The sequence below is a fragment of the Erpetoichthys calabaricus genome, chromosome 2, assembly GCF_900747795.2.
Source record: "Erpetoichthys calabaricus chromosome 2, fErpCal1.3, whole genome shotgun sequence".
Taxonomy (NCBI): domain Eukaryota; kingdom Metazoa; phylum Chordata; class Cladistia; order Polypteriformes; family Polypteridae; genus Erpetoichthys; species Erpetoichthys calabaricus.
In genome coordinates this window covers 176,060,181-176,076,759 of record NC_041395.2, presented here as the reverse complement: position 1 = coordinate 176,076,759, position 16,579 = coordinate 176,060,181, and the positions used below count along the sequence as shown (strand labels likewise).

At 39.0% G+C, this 16,579-nt stretch overlaps 1 protein-coding gene across 2 annotated transcripts in view; it reads right to left on the bottom strand.

Moving 5' to 3' along the window:
• hdlbpa (high density lipoprotein binding protein a) overlaps positions 1–16,579 on the bottom strand; it is a 64,752-nt gene that overhangs the window by 36,976 nt on the left and 11,197 nt on the right. For both annotated transcript variants that reach the window (XM_028794819.2, XM_028794820.2), the window contains exons 4-8: positions 15,400–15,563; positions 12,408–12,623; positions 11,664–11,870; positions 6,784–6,999; positions 4,536–4,742 (exon numbers count right to left, since the gene is read on the bottom strand). In XM_028794819.2, coding sequence (XP_028650652.1) covers positions 4,536–4,742; positions 6,784–6,999; positions 11,664–11,870; positions 12,408–12,623; positions 15,400–15,563 — 1,010 coding nt within the window. The remainder of the gene's footprint in view (positions 1–4,535; positions 4,743–6,783; positions 7,000–11,663; positions 11,871–12,407; positions 12,624–15,399; positions 15,564–16,579) is intronic.

Genomic DNA, 16,579 nt, shown 5'->3' with positions numbered 1-16,579 from the left:
CAACAGTAAAATATGGTGGTGGTAGTGTGATGGTCTGGGGTTGTTTTGCTGCTTCAGGACCTGGAAGGCTTGCTGTGATAGATGGAACCATGAATTCTACTGTCTACCAAAAAATCCTGAAGGAGAATGTCCGGCCATCTGTTCGTCAACTCAAGCTGAAGCGATCTTGGGTGCTGCAACAGGACAATGACCCAAAACACACCAGCAAATCCACCTCTGAATGGCTGAAGAAAAACAAAATGAAGACTTTGGAGTGGCCTAGTCAAAGTCCTGACCTGAATCCAATTGAGATGCTATGGCATGACCTTAAAAAGGCGGTTCATGCTAGAAAACCCTCAAATAAAGCTGAATTACAACAATTTTGCAAAGATGAGTGGGCCAAAATTCCTCCAGAGCGCTGTAAAAGACTCATTGCAAGTTATCGCAAACGCTTGATTGCAGTTATTGCTGCTAAGGGTGGCCCAACCAGTTATTAGGTTCAGGGGGCAATTACTTTTTCACACAGGGCCATGTAGGTTTGGATTTTTTTTTCTCCCTAAATAATAAAAACCACCATTTACAAACTGCATTTTGTGTTTACTTGTGTTGTATTTGACTAATGGTTAAATGTGTTTGATCAGAAACATTTTGTGTGACAAACATGCAAAAGAATAAGAAATCAGGACGGGGGCAAATAGTTTTTCACACCACTGTACTTGAACTCCTCCACTTGGGGCAGGATCTCGCTACCAACCCTGAGAGGGCACTCCCTTTTCCGGCTGAGGACCATGGTCTCGGATTTGGAGGTGCTGATTCTCATCCCAGCCGCTTCACACTCGGCTGCGAACCGATCCAGAGAGAGCTGAAGATCACGGCCTGATGAAGCAAACAGGACAACATCATCTGCAAAAAGCAGTGACCCAATCCTGAGCCCACCAAACCGGACCCCTCAACGCCCTGGCTGCGCCTAGAAATTCTGTCCATAAAAGTTATGAACAGAATCGGTGACAAAGGGCAGCCCTGACGGAGTCCAACTCTCACTGGAAACGGGTTCAACTTACTGCCGGCAATGCGGACCAAGCTCTGCCACCGATCGTACAGGGACCGAACAGCCCTTATCAGGGGGGCCGGTACCCCATACTCTGAGTACCCCCCACAGGATTCCCTGAGGGACACAGTCGAATGCCTTTTCCAAGTCCACAAAACACATGTAGACTGTTTGGGCAAACTCCCATGCACCCTCCAGGACCCTGCTAAGGGTATAGAGCTGGTCCACTGTTCCGCGACCAGGACGAAAACCACACTGTTCCTCCTGAATCCGAAGGATATTGCACACCTTTGTTATTGAATAGTTTGATCTCTTTTAAACAGGAGAAATCGATTCAACATATGACCTCTTGAAAGCCAATACACTTTGTTAAAGAGGAAAATATTTAAATATTCACTGTGCATTTCACTAAAAAGCTCTTTACATTGACTATGGTAAAGCTTATCTGGTAGTCAAGTCATGACAACTGGACTTTTCTTGTTGTTGGGTAGATACGTTTCACTGCTCATCCAAGCAGCTGGAAGTTCTTTAGGACCCTCTGATGAAATAGCATACAAAAAGGGTATCTTGGGCTGTATCTTGAATGTCGCAAGACTTCTACCACAACTGATAGGTAGAAAGCTGATTTAATATCTTCAGTCACGTTTGAGGGTATTTTAACCATTCTCTCATTGTTTTAGCAGATAATGTTATGTTTGTGTGTGTGTGTGTATATATATATTATATATATACACACACACACACACACACACATATACATATATATATATATATATATATATATATATATATATATATATACACATACAGTGGTGTGAAAAACTATTTGCCCCCGTCCTGATTTCTTATTCTTTTGCATGTTTGTCACACAAAATGTTTCTGATCAAACACATTTAACCATTAGTCAAATACAACACAAGTAAACACAAAATGCAGTTTGTAAATGGTGGTTTTTATTATTTATGGAGAAAAAAAAATCCAAACCTACATGGCCCTGTGTGAAAAAGTAATTGCCCCCTGAACCTAATAACTGGTTGGGCCACCCTTAGCAGCAATAACTGCAATCAAGCGTTTGCGATAACTTGCAATGAGTCTTTTACAGCGCTCTGGAGGAATTTTGGCCCACTCATCTTTGCAAAATTGTTGTAATTCAGCTTTATTTGAGGGTTTTCTAGCATGAACCGCCTTTTTAAGGTCATGCCATAGCATCTCAATTGGATTCAGGTCAGGACTTTGACTAGGCCACTCCAAAGTCTTCATTTTGTTTTTCTTCAGCCATTCAGAGGTGGATTTGCTGGTGTGTTTTGGGTCATTGTCCTGTTGCAGCACCCAAGATCGCTTCAGCTTGAGTTGACGAACAGATGGCCGGACATTCTCCTTCAGGATTTTTTGGTAGACAGTAGAATTCATGGTTCCATCTATCACAGCAAGCCTTCCAGGTCCTGAAGCAGCAAAACAACCCCAGACCATCACACTACCACCACCATATTTTACTGTTGGTATGATGTTCTTTTTCTGAAATGCTGTGTTCCTTTTACGCCAGATGTAACGGGACATTTGCCTTCCAAAAAGTTCAACTTTTGACTCATCAGTCCACAAGGTATTTTCCCAAAAGTCTTGGCAATCATTGAGATGTTTCTTAGCAAAATTGAGACGAGCCCTAATGTTCTTTTTGCTTAACAGTGGTTTGCGTCTTGGAAATCTGCCATGCAGGCCGTTTTTGCCCAGTCTCTTTCTTATGGTGGAGTCGTGAACACTGACCTTAATTGAGGCAAGTGAGGCCTGCAGTTCTTTAGACGTTGTCCTGGGGTCTTTTGTGACCTCTCGGATGAGTCGTCTCTGTGCTCTTGGGGTAATTTTGGTCGGCCGGCCACTCCTGGGAAGGTTCACCACTGTTCCATGTTTTTGCCATTTGTGGATAATGGCTCTCACTGTGGTTCGCTGGAGTCCCAAAGCTTTAGAAATGGCTTTATAACCTTTACCAGACTGATAGATCTCAATTACTTCTGTTCTCATTTGTTCCTGAATTTCTTTGGATCTTGGCATGATGTCTAGCTTTTGAGGTGCTTTTGGTCTACTTCTCTGTGTCAGGCAGCTCCTATTTAAGTGATTTCTTGATTGAAACAGGTGTGGCAGTAATCAGGCCTGGGGGTGGCTACGGAAATTGAACTCAGGTGTGATACACCACAGTTAGGTTATTTTTTAACAAGGGGGCAATTACTTTTTCACACAGGGCCATGTAGGTTTGGATTTTTTTTCTCCCTAAATAATAAAAACCATCATTTAAAAACTGCATTTTGTGTTTACTTGTGTTATATTTGACTAATGGTTAAATGTGTTTGATGATCAGAAACATTTTGTGTGACAAACATGCAAAAGAATAAGAAATCAGGAAGGGGGCAAATAGTTTTTCACACCACTGTGTGTGTGTGTGTATATATATATATATATATATATATAGTTTTTTTTTTAAATAACGAAACAGGAGTTCTTTAGATGCATTAACAAAACAACTTTTGATGTACTCTCCATCTGTAAAAGGTTTCCCTGGCTCATGAAGTTTACAACATTTACATGTATGTTAACTACAACCAAGTATTAAATACAAAAATTGAGTTTTGAAAATTTTTCTGAAGTTCAACTGCTTTCTTTCACATATCAGACAGGATATTTACTGACAAATGATGTATGTTTTATCCCAAAGTGTCTTTCTAAATTTGACTTATCTGCCAGTTTTTTCTTTACAGATAACGCATGTTGGAAGGCCATTTGAGTATGTGATGAATGCAAATGACTGTATTCACTTTTGAATTTGTGATGTTCATCTTTCATTGTTTTTTTGTAGCCATATTGAGATGGGGCTTGAAAACATTAAAACCAGTTTCTCTATACAGATACTTGGTAAAGCTGCTGTGCAATTAGAACAGATAGTTAAAATGTGCAGCGACTTTCCATATGCACGATATAAAATAAAGGCCAAAATGCCTTGGATACTAGAATTTGTGTACAATAGTTCAACAGTAAAATCAAACTGCTGGACGCACAGAACAACAAGAATACGAATACAAATTACGATTTAGAAAAACCAAGTACAGTAGAGACTGAAAGTTTGCAAGGCTAAGGAATTTGTAACTGATTAACAATCACGTGGTCCTACGTCAGTGTACTACCCATCTTTCATTCTGCACTGGCATTCCTTATTGTCCATACAGTATGTTTGTGCAATTGCAGAAACTACGTGGGAATAAACATGCGCGCTCAACTCTAGCATAGGCGTCAGGCATGTTTCATTCTATTGTAGGTCCTGCTGATAATTATATTCTAAAATAATGCGAATGTAGCTTAACTCATTGTGTGTGAGTTTGAATTTAAAATTTTATTCTTTATCATTTAATTTAAACAGCCACATGCACACACAGCTGCAGTTTGCTGACCCTTGACCTGAAACATTCAAATTAGCAGCAAAGCTTTGTTTATAGCTGAAGTATTTCTGGCATTACTGACATACCTTTGCATAGACCTCTGTCAAAGCTTGTCCCAGCCGATCAGGTTCTCCTCTGAGAAGAACAGTTTCCAAGCTGCTGTCTGTAGGTGGGATTTCGACCGAAACACCCGTCTTGTCTAGAATCTCCTGCAGGGAATTTCCTTTTGGACCAATCACATATTTATGCTGAGACTTCTTCACTTCAACAGCAATGGTAGTTACATTCTTCTTCTGCAAGTAGAAGGTTTACATACAGATTTGCAATCCAGTGGAACTTAAGGAGAAGACCATCTTTACAAGTATCACCTTTACCTTCAAGTCCCATAACTTAAATGCACAATCTGATTTTGCAATATTTAATGTTCAAGATTAGAATACAAAGCAATACATCATGCAGCACATAAGAGCCAAGCTAAATCAAACCTGGAGCAAGATAATTCAAAGACAGATCTGATTTATATGAAAGCATGGAAAGTATCCTCTCAGATTTTCATTATACTTAAGCTTGACAAACTGTCATATACATGAAGTACTCGGCATTTTTAAAGGATCCCTTGAAAAGCAGACCATAATGCTATACAGGTAAAATTCCATTACAACGAATATCTTTACTTCGTTGTAATGAAAATTTCATTGTATTTTTATGGTCCTGACCGCTTCCCCATATGACAAGTCTATAGAAATCTGAATCATCCACAGAGCAGTTCGTTCTGTGGCCGCAGCTCAGTTGTGCACAATGATCCCCAAACAGAAAATCCTCCCCTACCCCTCCCCTTCGAACTTTCCTCGTACTGTTTTTTTCAGTGATACCTTTTACTTATTGCTCGTCAACATTTGAAAAACATCCATTGGAATTTAACTCACTGTCGCCCTCCTACAGAAACGGCAGACACGGAAAAACAATAACAGTTCATATTGGAGAAAAAAAAAAAAAAAAAAAAAGTTTGCAGCAAAAAACAAAAAAAAGACGTTGCCAATGAATTCAGAATTTCGCCATCACAACTTTCTTGAAAGAGCAAAAAAAGTAGAAAAATCTCGGGTTACAAAACGTATGAACTGCTGCATTTGAAGACGTTGAAAAAGCCATTTCTATGTGGTTCAGTGATGCTCGTTCAAGAAACATTCCAATTAATGCGGCACTCATTCAAGAAAACATGAGGTTTGTAAACTCTTGGGACCTCCCCAAACTAGACAGCAAGCCGAAGAGCATCCCGAAGTGCAATCTCCGCGTCTGTACGGGGCAATAACAGGCGCACAGATATGCTGCGTCTCTCCACCAAAAAGAACAGAAAAGATCGATGGGTGATGCAAGGTTAGGAACACGTAAATTGTAAATGCAGATAGCAGGATTACTTGATCCTGACCTGCACGACCCTGCCCGACTGCTATGTCTGTGTATAGCTGAGTGGCAGATCACGCTACAATAAATAACTGCCGTTCCTGTTTCAAGCTAAACAAAGCTGGTTTTGCTAAAGTACTGAGACTAAGCCTTGTGTTTTGGGGTGCAAGACAGGGACTTGTAGCGTGACCCCTCTCTTATGATTTGCTTCTGTAGCGCTTCACTGCAGCAACGTGAGCCTCCTATTGCCCTGCCCCAGCAACGGACAATCTTCCACAGATGCTGCAATCGCTCTTCAGCGTGTCATTCCCATTGGGAGGGAAAATGGGGTGCCTCAAGAGTTCAGAAACCTCACAATATGAAGAAATGATTTGGCTCCTGACCGATAACTGTGCTGCCCACAACATGCTTCCACATTCAGATGATGATCACTTTGAATACCTCCCACCCAATTGCACAGCAGCGCTTCAGCCACTGGATTTGGGCATCATTCACACCCTGAAAGTGTATTACGTCTCACAGGTGGCGCAGTGGTAGTGCTGCTGCTGCTTTGCAGTAAGGAGACTCGAAGATTGTGGGTTCGCTTCCCAGTTCCTCCCTGTGTGGATAGCGCTTGGAGTACTGAGAAAAGCGCTATATAAAATGAATTATCGCAAGGAAATGCTGAGAAAAATTCTCGTCAGCATAACTTGTAGGCAGGAGGAGATTAAAAGTAACAAGAAAGAAGCTATTGAAATGATTACAAACACCTGGATACAAGTTAAAGAAAGCACTATAGTAAATACAGAATCTCATTACAGCTAAATTTTTTAGGTCCCTGGGAGTTCATAATAACAGAATTTTACCTGTATTTCAGTTTCAGGAACAGAAACATACATTACCCAAATCAACTAATTCAGCCAAGTGTTGTCAATATCCACACACAGCCCTCACCTTTTCCTCATAAATCTTCTTTATAAGATTCACTGCTTGGAGTACTTGGTCCTTCTCCCCAGTGATTACAATCTCAGTCTTATTAATGCTGGGTGGTGGTATGTTGATTCTAGCTCCCGTCTCCTGCATCATTTCATTTACCGTCTTGTTAAATGCCCCAGCAATAAATGGATGGTAGATCTTTTCCACAGTTACACGTTCCACAGCCCTTTTATCCTAAAAGACATTGTATACAAGTCAATTTTTCCCCATCAAGAGAAAGTAGAATAAATATATAAATAAAAACCCACACCCTACAAATTTATAATTCACAAACAAAACATGAATGTTCTACTGCTGCCAGACCACTTTACTGAAATAGCTGCACAATAAAGACTGAATTTCTTCCATTTTTACAACTGACCTTAGAAAGGATGTATTTGTTATTGCTAAAAAGATTGAGATGTCAACTGTAAAATTTTACCTGAATATTCAACTGGATACTGGATTTTTTTGGGGGTTGGGCCTAGCACCATTTATATATATATATAAAAAAAAAAAAAAAAAAAAAAAAAAAAAAAAAAAAAAAAAAACACACCCACACAACCCTTACTCCTGTTCAAAGAAGTTAAAACAGTATACAAAAAAGACTGAGGCGGTTTGTGCATAACCAAGTTTAAACCACTTTCTGTAGGATTGTTACTAAGGGGGTTAGAATACAAATATCCACACCTCCCTCTTCCCTTATACCAACTTTTCAAACTCAAACCAATATACCTCAAAATACTTCCATTTCACGCAGCAGCCCTACCCTTTCATCTGCAGGTGTTGCTAACAAGCTATAAAAAGGTACTCTCTTAAATTAATGTTCCTTAAGGTTTTACAATTTTTAAATCTATGGCCATTGTTAAACGTTAAACACATTTGTGACTACTTTGTAAAAATAAATTGCACCTCATAATTCAGACTGATTAACTTGAATACAACCAAAAAAAAAAAAAAAAAAAAAAAAGTCATGAGGATATTGCAAAAACACCATACAGGACAATGCAGTCTAGGGGTAGGAGGGGAGAAAAAAAACAAAAAAAAAACCATACCCACTTTGAGTGGAAGACCATGTTCTCAGAGGAACTTTCATCAAGCCTACTATAGATTTTTAAATTAAGCAGAAATTAAATGAGTAGAAGGTAGAATATGAAACCATTCAACAGAAGAGGACAACAGATTCCTTGGTCATCTACAGCAATGGAATGTGAGGAACACACAATAGTTGGGAACAGTGAGCAAAGTGAATAGAGGCACTTTGCATTTACCCTTCGATTATATTTATCCTACAAATTTTGTTGGCTGTGGCACTACTCGCACAGATCCGTTTACTCAGCGTGTGGAGTTCTGCAGGCAAATCCAGCTAAGCCATATGTAATGCATTAATCCACTTTTTTCCAGTATTTACATTTTTGTAGATTTCACTTTTTTGGAATGCATCTCCAATGCAAATTGAAAATCCCAGCAGGGTAGCTGTATCCAAGACCTTTACACACTATTATATCAAAAGGCAATACAGAATTTTGTTACAATTGTAAGCGCCTATTAAAACATTCAATTCATTTCATGTGCCATTTAGATGTGTGGCCCGTCAATACTGTATGTAATTTAAAAGGAAACCAAAATTCAGTGTACATCACTTAACTAAACCCTCCAAATTAACCTTGGAGGGGCACAGTTTGCGGTGCTATATACTGAACAGAATACTTCATTGCTGAAATTGAACACCAAACACTTATTTGCTGTGCTTTTAAAAATGAAACTAATGATCATTACTATAGAATCTAAAATGTGTCAAACATGGTGAGAGCAAACACTTTTGGATGGTACAGAGCAAATGTAACAAAGACTCCAGTTAGGAGTAACTATGCTGTCCAAATTAAAATTACTCCACAGGCATAAGCAATAGCAAAGTCTTATCGGTTAAATAAGGCACCTTGAACATAGAATGGCAATTTTATGGGAATTCTGATATAATCAGGGGCGGCACGGTGGCGCAGTGGTAGCGCTGCTGCCTTGCAGTTAGGAGACTCGGGCTCGCTTCCCAGGTCCTCCCTGTGTGGAGTTTGCATGTTCTCCCCGTGTCTGCGTGGGTTTCCTCCGGGTGCTCCGGTTTCCTCCCACAGTCTAAAGACATGCAGGTTAGGTGGATTGGCGATTCTAAATTGGCCCTAGTGTGTGCGTGTGTCCCCTGCGGTGGGTTGGCACCCTGCCTGGGATTGGTTCCTGCCTTGTGCCCTGTGTTGCCTGGGATTGGCTCCAGCAGACCCCTGTGACCCTGTGTTTGGATTCAGCGGGTTGGAAAATGGATGGATGGATGATATAATCTGAAATTAAGTTACAAGAAATGTGAAAAAAGCAATGTGGAAACCAAATTTCCAAGTGGTCCATTACATACTCTCCGCAAGTGTTAAACTATATCATCGTATTGATTCACTAATTCAATCCAATAGCAGAGCAGGTCACAAATCTGACTGGTGTTGCAAAAACCATCTTTAAAAACACTAGAATTCCTGAAGCTTATGAAAAGGTTTGGAATGTCGAGCCACCTTAAAATTACCTCACACCTCTTCATCAGCATCTTTGTTTTACAAGTGTGTCAATCAGCACTGGCAGCCTTCTATCCCAACTCCCACAGAGACAGCTGAAGTCAAGTCAGATAAAAATTTTCCCAGCTGAAGTCCCTTTACCTAGGAGGAGGAGTTAGGTGTCTGGAATTGTATAGGGTAAACATATCGTTGTTTGGAATACATATTTCATGTGTTCTGGGTCTAACAATTTGTGTATATGTAGAATGACAGGAAATGCAAGGCAAGAAATGCTGAACACAATGTTTTTCATGTTACAGTAATGCAAAAAAAAAAAAAAAAATGCTGACATGAAGTGTAATGTGTGAAGACTGAAGTCCAAATATCAAACACTTTCACAAAAGGTATAAGTGTGCTTTTATTCAATATAACCGTAGAAAAAAAAATTTAAATTTACATGTTGCTGTCAATGTGTCCTTCCCACATTTACCGTTTTGAATAGTGAGCTATTACTTTTACATAACACATTTGATTTACACCCAGTGTAAATTTTTGCCGCTTGCAAAAGTTAGCTTTCAGATTTATTCTCATTCGCATGGTACAACAAACTTGCCTCTCCCTCTCCAAATGGATGGCGTTTATTTCCATTCTTTTCACAAGTGCAGCGATGACCACATCGTGGTTGATGCCTGGTCAGAACTGTGTGTTGTACTGGTAAGTGGATACGATGCCCCATGACCAGTATTTATCATGCAGCATTTCCACTTTAACAAAGACACCTGCGCAGAAAGTGCAACACAGATTTGCTGTTATCTGACATCTAGCAATGTTTTGTTGAAAACTGTTTTGAGTTACAACCTAGGGCAACATTACTGTTGATGAGCAACTGTTTCCAACCAAGGTCAGTTGGTCTTTCTTGCAATACATCTCAACCATGCCCGACAAATTTGGCATGAAGTTTTAGATTGTGGCAGATTGAGACAAAGTACATGGACAATGCCACTTGTTCAGGAAGAGTGTTACCCAACAGGAGAAAGACTTTCCAAGACTGTCCAGAAACCTCTCCATAAGCTTTATGACCAAAGGCAGAACTGTAACAGACAACTTGATGTCACTTTTGCTGGCTAATAAACTGCTGCACTGCAACAACTTATTGGCACCATAAATACAGTGGGATGGGAAGTTCCACCTGCAGCTAAACTCACTTCAGTAAGCAAGCAATTCTCCGTGCTAGCATTTAGATCTGGCAGTACAAAGCTGGCTGTGTATGCGCCGAAAAAGTAAGTCCGTCTGCATTCTTAGTGCCATGCACCATATTGGAGACTGGGAAAGATCAGAGGTGTGTTATATACACAAATACACATCAAATAACAGTTTTCAAAAGATGGTTTTCATACATGGGTGTGTGTGTACGCGCGCGCGCGCATGTGCGAGAGGCAGAGAGATTTGAGGTCATTCAAGTGGTTACTGAAATAAACACTTTTGCAAAAGGTATAACAAAACAAATGTGCTTTTATTCAAAAGTAAAACGAGTGACAATACCAAAACGACAATTCACTAGCGTCTGTATCTGCTTACATCTCTTCAGAGATATTTTACAAGTACAAAAATTTACACCAGGTGTTACACAAATCAAATGTATGTTTTCATTATATAAAATAGTAATAAATAGCAGCAGCTCACTATGTTAAATGTGCATAGCTCACAAAATGTTACATGTGGAGAGGATCCTGGCTTGAATCCGCAACAGAAATGAAACATTATTTACACAAGGTAAGAAATCATATAGTTTACAAAGAACATATTGTTCATAAACACTACGCTGATATCCTCCAAAGCCAATAAAATTCTATTACCACCCTGGGGGAAACCCTTTAAGCTCTGAACTGTGTTTGAATTTATTTATTTATTTTTTTATTCTATACCAAACCATACTATAGGTTAATAAAAATTAGATATAAATATGAAAAACTGAGAAAACCACAAAAGCTCTAATACCTTGTTAGCCCCAGGCTCATTATTGGGGAGTGAATGATAAAGAAAATTACCTTCAGTAATTTATTGGATGAAATTAGAATCTTAAAACCTAAAGTGAATTAATGGTAGTATACTTTGAAGCACTCCCAATTCTCAAGGGCGGTACAGAACCGCTGGTTTAAAAGTATGAATAAACTGATTAAAAAAAAAAAAAAACCCACACACTTTTTAGACAGTTGTATAGTTTAGTGGGAAACCACACACCAAAAATGACATGGTCATGTAAAAAAAGTTTAATTGTTTGTATTATAGATTTAATCTAGGTTTAGTTCCAAGAAAACCAAAAGTTACCTGCTCTGCGGAGATCAAGAGAATTTCGTGCTTGGCTTTTTCAATGCCTTCTTTGGTGCCAGATATCTTAATTTGGTTACTGGAATCATCAGGCCGTGGAATCTGGATCTTGGTTGCAGTTTTTAACTCTAGCTCCTGCAGCTTCTCTCCATGCTTCCCAATAACAAAGCGGTGATGCTCTTTAGGAATTGCCACTGTTGCAGATGCCTGCACAAAGTAGAAAATAATTCTTAAACACTGAATAGACAACTAAAGAATTCTGGCAGCACAGAATACTGAAACATTGAGTTACACATTACTGAATACCATAAATACTCAACACTATTCAACCATATGCAACATCTGGTGTTAGAGGATCACACTTCAATTTATATACTGTATAGGGCTTCTGTTGGTCAGATGTTCACCACATCCAAAAACAATGCCTCATTAGCAAGTCATTCTCAAAAATTGTTCCAGTTGCACAAATGACCTCAGCAGGCTTCTCAGCATTACATGATTCAACTCCCCATTTATCCTGCTTTCAATGGTGCACATTCTCCTGATCCATCTCCCCTGTACCACCTACTTTTGGATAAAACCTGTGCATCATAATCTGTCACACATTTGTTACTTCAATATGTCTAAGTGTCTTGAGCATGTGAAAGCGCCATTATAAACAATTTTAACCTCCGCCCCTTACATATTTTGCTCTTGCAAAGAGCATCACTTTACAAAAACCTTGAAAAGGAGGAGACTGTTTACCTGAGTCTGTAACCGAGAAACTATTTCTTTACGGGCCTTCATGACTGCTTCCAGCTTCCCAGACACCATGATGGAAAGGCCTTGATCTTTAGCAAGGGAAAGCTCTAAATGGGCTCCAGTTTTGTGCATGATGTCCACACAGATCTTTGCTTGGTCTCCTTCCCCAAACTGGTTCATATCTTTGTACTTGCGCTCCTCCAGAGGTACGTGGAATACCTGCCAATTTAAAAAAGTTTTAGAAAAGACTGAAACAAATGCATCTCCCTACGACATGTAAAAAGTGAATAGGTTAAATCCCATTATAGCAAATAATGAAGTAATGAAATTTTTAGAACAACTTTTTGTGGTCCCAGACAAACATTCATAGATCATGTCAAATTATTCTCCTTTTAAAGAAATGAAAATCTCTATCATTTTAGACCAAAAATGGCCATGGAAGACTGATGGGAAGTGGGGGAAGGAAAAAAAAAAACACCCACACCACAATGTCCCTCCTACACTTTCTGTGCCATGTCTCAGGAACTCTGCAACAGGCTGTTTAAAAGACAGTCTGTTGCGAAATTTCCAGTCTGAGTGTGTAGATGCAACATCACACAGGTAAAGCAGAATTCCGAGTCACTGCTGCACCAAGTATAGTTGTGTTGTGTGCAGATAAAGCAAGGATCGCAAACACCAGTCCCGGAGGGCCGCAGTGGTTGCTGGTCTTCATTCTAACCCTTTTCTTAGTGATCTGTTCTTGCTGCTAATTTACTTTTTGAATTGTAATTGACTTGATCTTGAAGAGTCAGACGCAATAATTATTTTTTCCTTAATTAGCAGCCAAACAGATACAAAAATTAACCAAAACATGACCAGCAAACCGTGACCATCATACAATATCTAAAATGTTGATTTGCTCAGATCCAGAACATTTTAACAGTGCTCTTAGAAAAGAAAAGAAAAATCAAATTTTGAAAATTTATGCTATTTCTCAGTGAGAGCAGCAATAAGCCATGGAATTAAAGAACAGGTTTAATTAACAAGACTGCCTAATTAAGCAACTGGTTGGATTGAAATTCACTGGAGTTGGAGGACCCGACTTAGTTGGCTCACTCACTTCACATTTCTGTTTAAAGGAAACAAAGCAATTCAGAGGAATGCCAAATAAATTCTGGCGAACAAAATCTTAAGTCAATTAATAATTCATTCAAAAGTAGTAGCAGCAAAAACAAGTCACTAATTAAGAAAAGGGTTAGAATGAAAACCTGCAGCCACTGCAGTCCTCCAGAACTGGAGTTTGAGATCTCCGATCTAAAGGATCAGCTGCTCTGCCTATCGGTCAGTTCCTTGCAGGAGCAGCAGAGTTCTTATCAATGGAGTTTGATCAAGAGCGTGAGGACACTTCTCATCCCATTTGAACTACTCAAGAGAAGTTTACCAATCTTAAAAGTCTGGCATCTAAACAGGATTCCCTTAGTCACTCATGGAAAGGACTGGTTGACCAAGTGCTTATTCTGCTTTCAGAGACAAAACCAGCAACACACCACAAACCCCCCACCCTAATGGAAGTCGTCCAATTCTCTGCTCTTCGATACACAGTTCTTCCAAGAACAGACTTGTATAAATCTCTGGCACTCTAGGTATCACACTAATCCTGACCTGCTCCAATCCAGACCCCCTTTACTGCAAAAGGGGAAAGAAGCTCAGTTTAATTTATGGACAGCAAAAGAATTGCATAAGGACATTCATACCATAAGAAGCATATTTCTCAGATAATAATGTTGCTTTTTGTGCAGGAGAGCACAGTAATTGTGATGATCTACATCTTCAAGTGCCATATTTGTTAAAGCTGTGGCTTAAGCAATGTTGCATCACTCAAGTGCTTCATCAAAAATGAAAAAGTAGTGAGTTAATTTTAAGCGAATTTGACAGTCCTAGTAACCACAGAATAAATACTTTGCATTTATATAGCGCTTTTCTCACTACTCAAAGCGCTCCGCAATTGCAGGTTAAGGGCCTTGCTCAAGGGCACAACAGAGAAGAGTCCCTTTTGGCATTTACGGGATTTGAACCAGCAACCTTCCGATAAATGCCAACATGTATGAAACATTATTCAATTATTCAGCAAGTACAGGAATGAAAATTCATTGCAATACTAGAACAGGGCTTGGTTCCCTACAAAGGGGCACTTAAAGTTCGTGTGAGCCATTTTTTCTGTGGACAGACTGTTTAATGCATCTTCAAATATTATATGTTTAATGAAAATTTCATGTGACAAGGCAAAGACTTTTATAAAAGGCACAATGAGGTTTTTCCTAAAGTTACTGTTAAGTGGTGCCACTTCATTCTTTATTACTGTTATTTTACCACAATGATTTCCCCCATTTCAAATGCTTACACCCCTCTTCAAACTAAAATAAAGTGATACATGAAATGCTTACACCCCTCTTCAAACTAAAATAAAGTGATACATGGATTGTTTTGCAGGCTTGTCTTAAATGCCATCAGGGGACAGGTAGCCAGCCAAATATGGCTCAGCAGGTGCCATTTATTTTAATGATTGTTACAATGTCTGAAGTAGTGAAATAACTTTTCTTCTTGTTGAGAATTTATAGGTGACTCCCATTATTCCTCTACATTTTCAAAAATTGTAACCGCAATGCTAGATAGGTACACATTCAGATCAACTTAGAATTTTTATATTAGTACATTCCTATACATCAATTATATTCTCTTAAGCAGAAATCAAAAAGCCACCATACTACACAAATATATATCTCTATATATCTGTATCTCTATCTATATATAAATAACACACAAGGATAAGCCACCTCACCCCACTGCAGGACACTCATTTCACATACTGCCCAAAACTGGCAACATAAATAGAGATTGTCCATATACCACAATGCAACTTGTACACATGAAGCACAAGACAAGTTGCACTTGCTATCTCATTCTACAAACAAGACCGACACAGGAAAATGCAGATTAATAAAGCATTAGTTTTTACCTGGGTTATAATAGAAGATTTAATGGGTCGAATCTTTGTCCAGACATTGGTAGTGTCCCGAGATCCATCTGGAGATGCAACTTTCTCAGGAAGAGGTGGAAAAGCCTCCTTGTATGTAGGAAGGGACCCTTCATCATCTGAGCCAGCAGACACACCTGCATCAGCTACAAGACAGTTTATATATATAAAAAAAAAAAAAAAAAATTTAAGTTTCCAGGAAGCGAATGTTATAGGTATTTGGGCTTGTATCTCAGTTTAGCAAATGCTTCTTTCTTCAAACTGTCTAGTCCAACGTCCTTTAAAGGGGACCTTCAGTATGCAAAAACTAAATGTTATACAATTAAATATTTATGATGGATCTCAAATATGGATCACCAGTACATTTCTACAGATGAACTCCACTTATTGGCCTTCCTAAAAAAAACACTCCGAATATTTTGTTTTCACTCTGTACTACCTACTATATAAATCTGCATACCCTATAGATAAGTTATTTCACCCTTTTGGAACTCTTGGCACCAAGTCACCCGCAATACAACAAACAAAGATTCCATGTTCTCATAGTTTAGGGTAAAACCTCAACTTCATACCAGGTCTGGCTAGGAAAAGTTTAATCTTAACAGAACCAAAATGAACGGTCAGGTAAATTTGCCAAAGTCCAATAAGAGAAGACCTGAAACTGAAGCTGCATGGAGTCAGCTTCAATGAGCAATAGTTTCCGTGTGCTTCTAAAAGTAGAACTAAATGTGCCAGGTACAGCCAGGCACAAGGAAAAGCAATTCATGTATGGTTAGAGATCTAGCCTGAAATGCAAGGAAAAATTAAACTGTTTAGTAAAACCCATTATGCATGGATACAATTTCTAATTCAATTAATGTTTTGCTTTTATTCACAACTGACCAAGGTTAAAGTTCTTCTGATAATGCTACCAAGCATTTTTATTACTTCAATGCATAGCCCCACACCTCCAATTCACAACAAGGCTTGTATTTCCAGCTGTACCTTTGATGGCTTTATTAGCCGAGAAACACTAAAACTGCTAGAATTTAGACAGTTTAAAAATAAGTTTAGCACTCAAACCCAAGGGCAAAAAAAATTTAACACTGCTTTATACACTGTACACCAACCAGGGAGATGACCTTAACACAATTATACTCCATACTATATTCACCATGAACAA